The sequence below is a fragment of the Arachis hypogaea genome, chromosome 4, assembly GCF_003086295.3.
Source record: "Arachis hypogaea cultivar Tifrunner chromosome 4, arahy.Tifrunner.gnm2.J5K5, whole genome shotgun sequence".
NCBI lineage: Eukaryota > Viridiplantae > Streptophyta > Magnoliopsida > Fabales > Fabaceae > Arachis > Arachis hypogaea.
Genome location: NC_092039.1, coordinates 7543565 through 7557380, shown reverse-complemented (window position 1 = coordinate 7557380; position 13816 = coordinate 7543565). Strand labels below are relative to the sequence as shown.

Here is a 13816-nt window from a genome sequence, read left to right as displayed (position 1 = left end):
CATCAACGTCACAATTTCAGCAATGGAAAACAGTGATAAAAAAAATAAATAATGCCTCCTTTTAGTTAACACCACGCTTAGTGAATGGAAAGAACTGCAACTTAAGCATAGGCATGAACAAATGTATACTGTACACCGATCAGGGTTGACGAAATAGTATAAATATGCAGTGTATTTCTTAATGAACTATTGATATCCATAGATTGAAAACTAATTGCTTGAGAATCCTAAAATACCTAACATACGAAACCTGCTGAGGAGTATCTAACAAAACACGAGCAATTCACTTCTCAATTAAGTATATACAAGTTCAAATGCCTAAAATATGATAGATCAATAAATTCAGAACCATCCAATTTACAAAGAAAAGAAACATCCTAATGCCTAGTATGGGCACTATCCATGTAGGGGATTTGTCTTGATTGTCACCATCAACTTGACAAAATCTGCAACATGAAATCATGAACTTGCAGTGAAACAAGCTTTATTAGGCTCACACTAAACGAATCTAAGTTGGCAAATGGGTATATGAACGCCTATAACTCTATCAGGAGGCCATGGATAGACTAAGGCATGTATATTGATTTTTTCTTACCTAGGCATCTGTCTTCTTCCGTTGTCTCCCCCCTTGGCTGGCTTTCTAGTGGGTAACCCCGCACGCTGCAGCATGCTCCTCGTGCTTGGTGCTGTTAAGGGTGATTTCACAGCCTTAGTCTTTTTCCTTGGCTGGTTACGGCGCACAGGAGCGCTGTCCAATGCCTGCAGCGCCATCCCAATTTGTGAATTATGAGGACCCAAGACTATGTCTAGTATGATCTCATTCCTAAACTCCTGTACAACGTCCTGCATGACGATTTTGTGTGGAAGGGTAATTTTAAATCCGAGAAAGAAACTGACTAGAAAGAGGTTCAAATTAATTGTTATAATATATTTAACTTCACCTTGTCCCAATGCTGCAAGGGTTTATCTAAACCCCAAAACTGCATGAACTTGATGATGAATACACCAGAATCCCAGCTATATGTACAAAAAAAGAATATTATTTCCAATCATGTTATCAATATCAAGTGAAGTGTTGTTAAGAGTATTGTTAGGTGGCTTTTTAACTGACCCGTTATCTTGTCTTGGTACGCTAGATAGAAACGAGGTAGACCGTCCTTCATGTGCTCATATGCGGGAATCGTAACTTTCGCCATGTCTTCAATGATTCTCCCCTGGAAAGCAGCAACACGTTAGCAATGATACATTTTGAGTTACCCAGGCTAACAGTGAACTAATTGACTGAGGTATACTTACTGCATAAGCATGTATTTTTAATCTTTCATTATTAGGTTCTCCTGTATACATACTATCCAGTACCCACAGCCTTTTCTAATATATCTCAAAGGCATACAACCACCAATGACGATTGATACAGACTAGGGCAAACCACTGTGATAGAAACAGAGAAATCAAAGCAGTTACATGAGCAATGGAGTCACCAAATTCAGATATAAGCAAAATTTCTAAAACATTTAGCATGTTGAGGAACATATAATGAAACGAAAGCCAATCACATCTCAATTAAGTACATGCATATTCAATTGCCTAAGACGTGAGATCTAAAAACCAAATACAGAACCATCCATTTGGCAATTAACGGGAACATCCTGTTGCCTATCACAAGCAACATCCAAGTAATAAACACGATATTGTAAGCACTTAAACCAAAAAATCAACCTTCAACTAGAGCATTAACTTACCAATTTCCGCATGGAAGCTGCTATCTTGTCAAAAAATATAGAATCATCACCGAATTGAAGATCCAGCCCTACATAACTAACAATAGGAACCTCCCTGAAGGAATCCAAGTTACTCTTTTGCATCACAGTTTCCTGTACAAAAAGCACAATTTAGGATCAGACCTCAAAGATTGATCGATAAGAAGACACAAATTCGTGCATACCAAAATTCCCGGAGGAATACAGTAAAAGTTATTCTTATACCGCAACGATTCTGAGTCATTAAAGTTTGAACACATCCAATGAACGATCTGTATAAAAAATTTACATTGTGTTAGGGTCATCTGTTTGTGCCACAATATATATTAAGAAACATAGTCATTCTATCATTGTGTTAGAGTGTTCTACTTACGTTGCTGGTGACCCAGTGCCGGGGTAGCAATGAGCATATGTCCTCTTGGACCAATGATAGATGTTGCTTTCCTTCATATGCCGCCACAACCTGATTCAGCTCCGACGGACGATTGGTATCCCATCGCCACAATCGCTCCTCATCTTCCTTGTCCAGCTTTCGCCCTTTTAGCAGTGGATGCACCTTTATAGGAGTACATTGGGTAAACATCTGTTCTATCTGAGTCATGCCCGGTGAAATCTTCTTGCTTGGTGGGCTAGGAGTCTTGCAAGACAGAGAGGCTGGCATCACGGTCTGCAGTGGCCTCGTGTTCTGCAGTTGCTCAAAGTATTGCCATATTTGTTCACTCTTGGGGTCTCGGTTCGAAAGGAAATTGGGATTACTGCAAATAACTCAACCAATGTTAGAGAAAAGGTAGTTTTATACGGATGCAATCCTTAATTCATTAAAAAGCAAAATAGACCACAAAATGAAATAGTTTTGCTTAGGAGACTTGCCCGTCGAACTCCCATTCTTCATGTTGCACCAACGCAACGGAGGGTGTTCCTGCATCGGGCAAGCTAGAGACAGGTGTTGCTTGGGGAGCGTTATCCTTATTGAGGTTCCCTTCGGGTGGATTAGCACTTGGTTTTTGTTGGTCAACCCTCTGGTTATACAGTCGGCACATCCTCTTGGCAAGAGGCTCATTTTCTCGTCATCATCTGTGCTAATTGGGAGATCCTTTTCCTCAGATTGCTTTGGGCTGGACCTACGTGATCGATCCTTCTTAGCCCCTCCATTTTTTTGCGCACCTCTCCTGCTAGGCTGTTTTATGCATAACGATTATGTTGGGTAAAGAAACATCCAATTACATTGAAAAGAACCTAATAAACTTATGTAATGCGATTTCTATATACTCACTCTCGGGCTAGTTTTTGATCCGTTGGTACGGCGTGAAGTTCTTCTAGTTGGAGGTGGAGCTGTTGTGCGTCCACTTGGTTGTCTTTCCTTTGATACATGCCTACTCTCTCCACAGACTGAGCTCCCCTATTTGAAGTGATAGCATGAACCAAATTAACCATAGCGAAGTAAATTTGTTAACATGATAAAGCATTGTGTTTACCCTCGGCGGTACCGAATCCTTTCGCCCACGCTTCTGTGGTGCTTTTTTTCCCATTTTCCTCCTTGCAGCTTGCGGTGAATGACCCTTTATGTCCTCAACTTCACCCTATCTAGTCAAAAGATGTCCCTGATTTAAGAAACAAAGAGAATCAATCATCTTAATCGAATCCCAAGGCACCACCAAAAGAGAAACCAGAAACAGAATGATAAAACATCAAGAAACATACTTAGAGTCAACGAAAAAAGGAAAAAATAAAAAAACATATTGACTCATTTGATAGGCATTTTTGACCTTCATAGTGGCATAACTTAACCTTTTACTAGAGTGAAATGAGTACCTCAGATATAATATACTGCGCCTTCTTTTCTAGCCTCTCCAAGCTCCACGTATCGAGCCATGGCTCAGGCTCAAGACAGTTGTCGAGCAGACCGTATTGCAACCGCTGAAAATAGAGGATCTACACAGAGGACGGGCACAAGTCATTTTATACATGAAGGAAAACCAAGTTGAATATACTATTAAGTTGAACAGTTAGCATGAGATATGGTACAAGATTCTATAAGGCTGGCAGTCAATTGGAATATAGCAAGCGACACAGTACTAGTGACAGGAAACATTCAGATGAAATCATACACCGAAGCATCGAAAATTAGTAGACAAAGATTCAAGTAAATCATCAACATATCAGTAAATATCATATAAATAACAGTACTAGAGACTGAACTCTCCTAACTAATATAAAGCACATTACTATTATACAATTTATTTTGTTCACAAAACAACGACATACTGAATTTGGTAATGGTCATTACGTCATACCAGCATGATGAACATGCAGCCTTCACACGTCTTGTTCCCTTTCAGCTTATACTTTTCGACTGCCTGGTCAAACCACTTCATAGTTTCCAATGGCCAGTTGAATCTCCGCGGATCAAAAACATCTAACACGGCGTAGATGTGCCATGGAGAGAGAACCTGTTGAGCGGTAGGGTACAGAAACATTTTCATCACCACCAGTAGAAAGTATCTCTTGAACTCCATCCTATCTAATTCCGTGACCATTGGACAACTGTAAACTAAATCCCGAAGCTCGGTTGTTGTCCGTCTATGGAACCTTTTTTGAATGGCCACGTGGGACGGATTACTCTCATCGAGAGCTGCAAATGGATCCCCTACAACATGTTCATGTGTTATTGCATGGTAGTATTTCCATGCCCAAAGATATTTATGCCAGCACGCCTATGCAAGACTAGGTAATTAAGATATCAGAACTTACCTTGAGATGGAAGGCCGAAGACCTTCCCGATTAACTCGACATTGAGATGGATGTTACCTATATCGAGTACCAAAGTTCTCTGCTTTACTTGATACGACTCAGCCAGGTGAACCATGATGGCTTGCTTTACAGACCAATTTGGAACACGCCTCAAGAATCCGAATCTGATCTCATCAATCTCCGCAAGCTTCTCAACAGAGTTATTTTTAGATAGCGTTCTCATCATGTTATGTATGTAGCTGGGCGAGCATCGGGACTCTAACAATTTCTGTTAATTGTTACACAAACGGTAAGTCACACATACGATAATATGAATGGTAATCTGTGAATGGTAAACATCATGTTACCTTTTTTCCCATGTTGGTTGGTTTTGCTGCAAATCAATCCTGCTACGGTCTCACAGAAAACAGCCCCTAAACCTTTAACGAAAACTGTTGTACAAACATCATAGGCAACATCAGAAGAGTTCTCAATTAAACATGGTTGATGATGAAACATGAAACCCACATCAATTAATACTATATCAAACCAACATTCGAAGTAGTACTTCTAACTACAGAAACATCCATTCGCTAGTTATAGCGATTCAACAACATCCAACAAAGTGGTTCCTGAAGCTAATCATAGATTACAAAACAAGAATAAACCATTTCAAATTCTATGTTCTAGGTATCTAATAAACACCAAGAGATGTAGTAACACCACCAACAAATATTGGCGAAGAAATCAAATTTACTTGCTGGTTGTTTATAAAATCAGTTCAGACCCAATCTCAGTTAGAAAATAAATCACAATTATTGTTCTTTTAATTAGCTTGAGTGACTGATATTTCAATATACATATTCTTAATTTATTAAGTGCATGTACATATATGGAAATTGAATCCTTGCAAAGAACCGCTTACAGTTCAATTTGCAAAATGCATACCATAAGAAATTTGCAGTTGTGGCTATTTCAGGTACAAATGATCAGTGCATATAAATTTAATTTCTACGATAATAATATTTGCAAATAAAAATTAAGCTGTACTGAACAAATAAAATCATATTTAATATCAGTCATCACAGAACTCAGCTCGCTATGTTCCACCAACATCATTCACTCACTGTATGAATAGTAAATAAAGCTCATCATCTATAATACAACTAAAAATTATTTAATCTTTATATAGGCTTAACTCTGGCAATTGATGAATTGCCTAAATTATATTGGTGAAAAAATCAAATTTTCTTACTGGCGGTTTATAAAATCAGCTCAAACCCAATTCCAGTTAGAAAATATATCACAATTACTATTGAAGTACCTATCTTACCCCCAATGAATTTAAAAAAAAAAACACTTCTTAACCAAAGATTACAAATAAGCCCATAGCATAAAGCTCCAGGGAAGAAACACCCTTCAACAATAAAATATGTATAAATAAAGACATGGTCTTTAAATATATATTCCACTTGTTAAAGAACTATATACACCCAAAAAGGGTCAAACAGTAACAATTTCAGAAACAACAATAGCACCATTCACGTGTTCCTTATCAGCTTCTTTGGATTATCATCAAAGTTCTAATTTTATGTTTCTTGGAAACTTACAAACTCCAACAGATTTCATCTAAAACCTCGTATAAATGTTAATCAGAAAATCAAACTTTTTTCGATTGGATTTTATCTATTAAGAACAGACCCAAATTCAATTAGGGATCAAGAAAAAAAATTTACCTGTGATCAAACTTCCGAATAACAGGAAAAGATGCAGCTAATACTCTTGACAACCACCAGTGATGCACCGAGGTTACATTACATGAGCAAAACCAACATAGAAGAAACACCCACTCAATTAAAATTCACCATTACCACTACACAGAAAACCACGTCCAATTTTATTTTCAAAACATGCATAAGAAATCAGAGAAAACATCTACCATACCTGATAATTGGTGAGACGATCAGAAGATGCTGGGCTGGAGAACTGGAGGAACACCGGTGGAAGGTGCAGCTGCAACAGGAGGCTTCCGATGCGCCGGGTATACCTGCATGCAGCCGCAGAGTTCCTGGAGGCGTGGAGGCGTGAGGCGGGTTGAGGCTTCAGCGCGGGGTTGCGGCGGCCGGAGAAGACAGGGAAGAGGGTTCCGCGATTTTTCCGGTGGTGTGGCGCGTGTGAATATGTTTTTGAAACTTCTGGTAAAACGGTGAAAGTAGGGTTTTTGATGAGGGTTATTTTGGTTTACCGTGGGTTAATTTTTTGGATGTTGGAGCCAATTGGGCTTCCGATTCCAAGCCCAACTGCATTTGGCTGATTCTTGGCTTATAGAGAGTTGGTTCCCTAGCATTATTATTTTGGAAAAATCTGGAGAAATAATTTGTTTAGTTGAGATAGTAATCAAGTCTGATTCAGTGCTATATGTGTTTCCATTTATTTGTTGATATGTTTTATTGGATTGCTTCATTATATAGTAATGGTCATAAGTGGATTAAAGTTTTGTCCCGATTGTCTTTAATTGAAGGTCGACGAAATCACCGACGTCATGGTGACGAGAAATGATGAGTTGGATTTAAGACACGAGGTTTGAAGTATTTCTTATTGTGTGTTAGCACGTTATAGTTACCACTTTGATACGATCTTTAATTTGTATTTGGTTCTGTGAATTGGCTTTACAGTTGTCGGATCATAGTAGGCTCAGTGAAGAGGAAATCCTAGTCATAGGAATGAGATTTGATTCGCTGCATTTGGCACAAGAGTTTTATGCAAGTTATGCATAGAAATTGAGGTTTGTAACTAAAATCAGAAACACAAACTTCGACAAGATGCGGAAGGACGCAAAGATACCCATTAATCAATCTCTTCACTGCACTCGAGAGGGTTATCGAGAATCTCATGTTAAGGCAGCAACTAGGTCAAACAGAATAACAGCCACGAGATACAAAGCAAAAATGTAGGTCATGCTGGACAGGGAGAAGGAATGTTGGGTTGTGTCCAGGGTAGAATTGAGGCATTCTCACCCCTGTTTTGCTGAGAAAGCTGTCCACTATCATGAGTACCGGGAGCTGACCATGCATGCCAAGTGCGTCATTACGGATAACGACGAGGCTGGCATAAGACCCAACAAGACATATCTACGATAATAATATTTGAAATGAAAATTAAGCTGTACTGAACAAATAAAATCATATTTAATTTCAGTCATCATAGAACTTAGCTCGCTATGTTCCACCAACATCATTCACTCACTTTATGTATAGTAAATAAAGCTCATCATCTATAATACAAGTACAAATTATTTAATCTTTATATAGGCTTAACTCTGGAAATTGATGAATTGCCTAAATTATATTGGTGAAAAAATCAAATTTTCTTGCTGGCGGTTTATAAAATCAGCTCAAACCTAATTCCAGTTAGAAAATATATCACAATTACCATTGAAGTACCTATCTTACCCCCAATAAATTAAAAAAAAAACTTCTTAACCAAAGATTACAAATAAGCCCATAGCATAAAGCTCCAGGGAAGAAACACCCTTCAACAATAAAACATGTATAAATAAAGACATGGTCTTTAAATATATATTCCACTTGGTAAAGAACTACATACACCCAAAAAAGGTCAAATAGTAACAATTTCAGAAATAACAATAGCACCATTCACGTGTTCCTCATAAGCTTCTTTGGATTATCATCAAAGTTCTAATTTTATGTTTCTTGGAAACTCACAAACTCCAACAGATTTCATCTAAAACCTCGTATAAATGTCAATAAAAAAATCAAACTTTTTTTGATTGGGTTTTATCTATTAAGAACAGACCCAAACTCAATTAGGGATCAAGAAAAAAAATTTACCTGTAATCAAACTTCTGAATAACAGGAAAAGATGCAGCTAATACTCTTGACAACCACCAGTGATGCACCGAGGTTATATTACATGAGCAAAACCAACATATAAGAAACACCCACTCAATTAAAATTTACCATTACCACTACACAGAAAACCACGTCCAATTTTGTTTTCAAAATATGCATAAGAAATTAGAGGAAACATCTACCATACCTGATAATTGGTGAGACGATCAGAAGATGCTGGGCTGGAGAACTGGAGGAACACCGGTGGAAGGTGCAGCTGCAACAGGAGGCTTCCGATGCGCGGGGTATACCTGCATGCAGCCGCAGAGTTCCCGGAGGCGTGGAGGCGCGAGGCGGGTTGAGGCTTCAGCGCGGGGTTGCGGCGGCCGGAGAAGACAGGGAAGAGAGTTCTGCGATTTTTCCAGTGGTGTGGCGCGTGTGAAGATGTTTTTGAAACTTCTGGTAAAACGGTGAAAGTAGAATTTTTTATGAGGGTTATTCTGGTTTACCGTGGGTTAATTTTTGGGATGTTGGAGCCAATTGGGCTTCCGATTCCAAGCCCAACTGCATTTGGCTGATTCTTACCTTATAGAGAGTTGGTTCCCTAGCATTATTGTTAAAAAATGGTTTTTAAAAGATTTTAAAATTTGACAAGCGTGTTCCCGAGCTTGCCAGAACAAATCTCCGACAAACACAATGCTAACATGGCCACCGTATTTTGGTGACCTGGCAAACCACCCCCAAACTCTAATTCCTCCCCCTCCAACACAGACTCCCCCTCCATCCCCCTCCCATCGCACACTCCCCCTCCCTCTCCCCTCTCTAACGCACTCTCCCCTTCCTCCCTCAGCACCACCATAACTTCCACAAGTACCTAAAACCTGGTGCCTTAGTCTTCTCTGTCGCACTTCTCTTCCTTCCTTTCTGTTGCATACATCGCAGGACATCGTTGCCACTCAACCTCAGGCCAAAGCTGCCGCTTCCGCTGATGATTTTTCATTCTTCGTTGTCAGGATCTACAGATCTCGCAGTCCAATTAAAAACGTTGCTTCGCTTATGATTTTCTTCTTTCAGAGGCGGTTATATGTGTAGAGAAGCAGTGCAATTGAGATGCTGAGGGGATGTGATTGTTCCAGGCCTTGTTGTAGCTCTGATGGTAGTGACGGTGGTCTTTGATTGTGCTCTTGCCGTTGAGGTGGTTGTTGCTGTTGCTGCGAGTGGTGGAGGTTTGTTGCTGTTGATGTTGAGGTTGTTATTGCTGCGAGTGATGGTGTTGAGGGAAGGAGAGGGAGTATGCGTTGGAGAGGAAGTTGTGATGGAAAGGGAGAGGGAAGGAGGGAGTATGCGTTGGGGTTAGAGAAGGAGGACTGCGATGGGGAAGGAGGGAGGGCTATGGTGGGGAATGGCCATGTCAGCATTGTGCGTGTCAGAAATTTGTTCCGGCAAGTTTGGGGATACGCTTGTCAAATTTTAAAATCTTCTAGAGACCATTTTGTTAATAACAAAAATCAAGTACCATTTTGTTAATAACAAAAATCAAGTACCATTTTGTTAGCACCAGAATCTTGAGTATCGATTTAATATTTACTTCTCCAAATATATTATAACTAATTTATTTTAATTTTTGACATGGGTATATAGCATTTTCCCCCTGCTATTCCTCCCTAAGAACAGACATTTCTGTTATTTCACCCTAACACTATTCAATTATATTATATATCCACAAATTTTTGTTTGTAAATAGTTGGCTAATTTTTTTTCATATGAAAAAAATTTGTGTGTAATTTATCATTATGAATAATTAATGTGTTTTTTTTGGATGTGGATTAATTTTTTTTAAATTTAAGTAATAAATTGGATCTTCAAATTTGAAAAAGTAGAGAAATCTGAGAATAAAATTTCATATGATTACAAATATGAGGATTAAATTTGTATATTTAAAAAAATTTAAAATAAAAAACTCAAATTTGACCCTTAGATTTGTATTTTTAAAAAAAATTTAAAACCATAAATTTGACCTTCAAATTTATAATATCTATATAAATAAAAAAACACACAAAATTTTTACTTTATATAAAAACACTATTTTTTATCCTCATATTAAAAATACAAAGCATAAATAATTATCTTATCCTTTTAAAATGTAATTCTTAATAATAATATAAAAAAATCTAGAAAACTAATTATAATATAAACTAACTTTTTTATTTTTATTTTAAAAATAAAAAATTTGAATAATAAAAATTGTTTTTTTTTTCGTGTAATAAATTTATTTTTTAATTAATTGACTAAAGTCGGATTCCTGCCTAGTTGGGTGACTTGGGTCTGTGGCGAAAGCGTATAAAAAATGGTTGCATGCATCTCAAAGAAATCTCGTACAAAAGATGTAGCCATGCAGGCTGGGACGAAGGGATTTCTAGAAAAATTGAAAAGTGAATATTCCATTCGATTTCTGATAATTATTTTTAAAAGATAATAAAATTTTTAAAAATAAAAAATATTTAATTCGGTCTCTAATATTTTTTTTAAAATTAATTAATTTTTATAAAAAAAAATAACATTGACTTTTTTTGTATATGGCTAATCCATTTTATAAAAAATAAAGTTCAAGGTCAAATTGGTATTTTTTTTGTGAAAGGCATCGTTTTTGAGGTAATTGTAAGAGACTGTTTTGGGTTTTTCTCAAAATTAAAATTGCATATTGGTCTCTCAAAAAATTAATAATTGCACATATTTTCCATTTACAAAATGAGCCATGATTAATTAATAATAGTAAATCCCACCCCACATCAAGCGCTCTGCACTTCTAACAAAGCTCCTCCGCAAGCGCCCGCCATATTGGCTACTCCCGGCGGCGCAACCACCGCATTTCACAGCTCCGTTGCATTGTTGAAGACTCGAACAACAAAAACAATGCGGAATCTCTCACCTTCTCATTCTCCCTCTGAGATCGAAATGGAAATTCCACTGCCAACAGCAACAACAGAGCCGTTCCGATTGGAGAGAGCAGTATGCAGCCATGGCCTCTTCATGATGGCACCTAACCACTGGGACCCACTCTCCAACACTCTCACCCGCCCCCTCCGTCTTGATTCCTCCGCAAACGTCGTCGTTTCGCTTTCTCAGCACTCTGATCGCCCCGGTTTCCTCAATGTTAGAGTTCGGGGCATCAACTCCCTCTCTTCTCAGCAAGAACGCCACTTGAAGGTATCCAACTCTTCAATTGCTTCTTTCGGTTCGATCCGCTTTCTTCGGATGTGGTTTTTTTCAGGATCAGGTGGCGAGGATGCTGCGTTTGTCCGAGGCGGAAGACAAGGCCGTGAGAGAGTTCACCAAGCTGCACTCTGATGATCGGAATGGAAGCTTTTGCGGGAGGGTCTTTAGGTCTCCCACGCTATTTGAGGATATGGTCAAGTGTATCCTTCTCTGCAACTGTCAGTGAGTGTCTTATTCTCATGCCTACCATGTGTTTGACATAATGCCTCTGAAAATCTGAGTTTTTTAGATTACTTTTCAATCAAGATTACCCTAGATATAGTTTAGTAAATGGGACACTGTTATACTTTGAACCATTAGTGGACTTTACTTAGTAGAACAATGCTTACTAGTGGAAGTTGATATTGTTATGTTGATGCATTCAAATAGCTCAGAAAAGGTCTTGATTTGGATCTTTTGTTGATTGCATCGTGTCATGTCATACTTGCTGAAGTAACTCGCAAAACCTTTCTTTCAGGTGGCCAAGGACCTTGAGCATGGCTCAAGCGCTTTGTGAGATTCAGTTTGAACTGCAAAATGGATCATCCTGTGCAGGTGCAGATTCAGGAAATCCAAAAGTTGAGACTGAAGACTTTGTTCCAAAAACACCGACTACAAAAGAATTCAGGAGATCCAGAAAAAAGGGCAGGAAGTCTGGTGTTTCCGCAAAAGAAGAAATGTTTCCTAGGAAGAGATTAGATTTTAGAGTAGATGGGAGTTCGCAAACAGATCATGTGCTTATGACAGATATAGATGACAGCGGTTCTCTTGGTTGCAAATCTTGTGAAGTGACGAAGGAGCTAAGTTTGGATGATTCATGCCCTCCGAAAGAGATTTTTAATCATATTGGAAATTTTCCTTCCCCTAGTGAGTTAGCGCACCTTGATGAGCTGTTTTTGGCAAAGCGATGCAAACTCGGGTATAGAGCACGTCGCATAATAAAACTAGCTCAGGCTATTGTTGAAGGCAAAATTCAATTAGGACAGCTTGAAGAACTTTCCAAAGATGCAAGCTTAACCAGCTACGAGGAGCTGGATGAATGGCTAAAGCAAATTGAGGGATTCGGCCCTTTTACTCGAGCAAATGTACTTATGTGCATGGGATATTACCATGTCGTTCCAACGGATTCTGAAACTATTAGACACTTAAACCAGGTGTTGTTTTCTTGCTTTTTCCTGTTTCATGTATGCTAAATGATCTTGAATCTTGAGATGTATGGGATTTGTTCATTATTGCAGGTTCATTCAAGAAATTCAACCTTGAAAACAATTCAAACAGATGTTGAAAAAATTTATGGAAAGTATGAGCCCTATCAGTTCCTGGCATACTGGTAAAATAACAAGATGCCCAACTCTAAAACCTTCATGTTTTCTTGGTGTTTTATGAAAGTTGTTTAAACATCTCCCTTTGAACAGGTCCGAAATATGGGACTTTTATGAAAAAAGATTTGGCAAGATGAATGAAATGCTTCCTTCTGACTATAAACTTATAACAGCTAGTAATATGAGAGGCCATGGGGAAGGCACAAGAAGGAAGAGAAACAGACCCTCCTGAAAATGCTAATATCAAGTCTTACTCTCCCATTCTAAATGCACCCTTCGTTTTTGTTACTTGAACAAGGTGTATTATCATCATCATTTAAGAAGTGATCCCACCCCCCCCCCCCCCCCCCCAAAAAAAGAAAAAAATTTGAAGAAAGCTCCTTGTTTCATGTTTATAATTATTTATAACATTTTGTTGCCTGTTAATAACAGTTGAGGTTGAGGGAATCTCTAAATTTGTTATCCCTTCTCCTTTTATAAATGTAATGCGGCTACATTCTACATGGGATGTAAAATTTTTGTCAATTGCATGTCAATATTTTTAGCTTTTAAATACCAGTAGCTATCCTTGCCATCTTTATGCAAATTCTTAACAATTAGGTTGATGTGCATGGCATTTCTATTTCTTCCCGTATCAAGAGGTTCTGTTATATATACAATGCTTTACACACACAAAGTCATTTTGTTTTTCATAGACTAAACTGCATTCAGATATGTCTTTGAAACTCATTTGGTTCTGTAAACATTCTATAGACAGAATTTTTATGAAATACAAATCCATAATGATTAATTTTGATATACGTATAGCATTTTTTATTAAATAAACAACAAGTGAATTAATAGACACGATAATGCCTATTAATACAATAGTGTATATATATAAATAATTAGGCTGCTT

General features: G+C 37.9%; 1 protein-coding gene across 1 annotated transcript; it reads left to right on the top strand.

The window, feature by feature from the left end:
* Positions 1-11105: 11105 nt before the first annotated feature.
* Positions 11106-13472, top strand: LOC112796105 (uncharacterized). Its single transcript, XM_025838394.3, has 5 exons — positions 11106-11548; positions 11613-11779; positions 12075-12750; positions 12835-12926; positions 13012-13472. The coding sequence occupies exons 1-5, from the start codon at positions 11255-11257 to the stop codon at positions 13148-13150; spliced, it is 1368 nt and encodes a 455-aa protein (XP_025694179.1). The 5' UTR covers positions 11106-11254; the 3' UTR covers positions 13151-13472.
* Positions 13473-13816: the final 344 nt, after the last annotated feature.

Excerpts from the sequence above, each read along its gene's own strand:
- LOC112796105 (XM_025838394.3), top strand. The coding sequence starts at position 11,255 with ATGCGGAATCTCTCACCTTCTCATTCTCCCTCTGAGATCGAAATGGAA. Across the intron at positions 11,549-11,612 it reads AGCAAGAACGCCACTTGAAG|GATCAGGTGGCGAGGATGCT; the intron begins GTATCCAACTCT and ends GGTTTTTTTCAG. Across the intron at positions 11,780-12,074 it reads ATCCTTCTCTGCAACTGTCA|GTGGCCAAGGACCTTGAGCA; the intron begins GTGAGTGTCTTA and ends CCTTTCTTTCAG.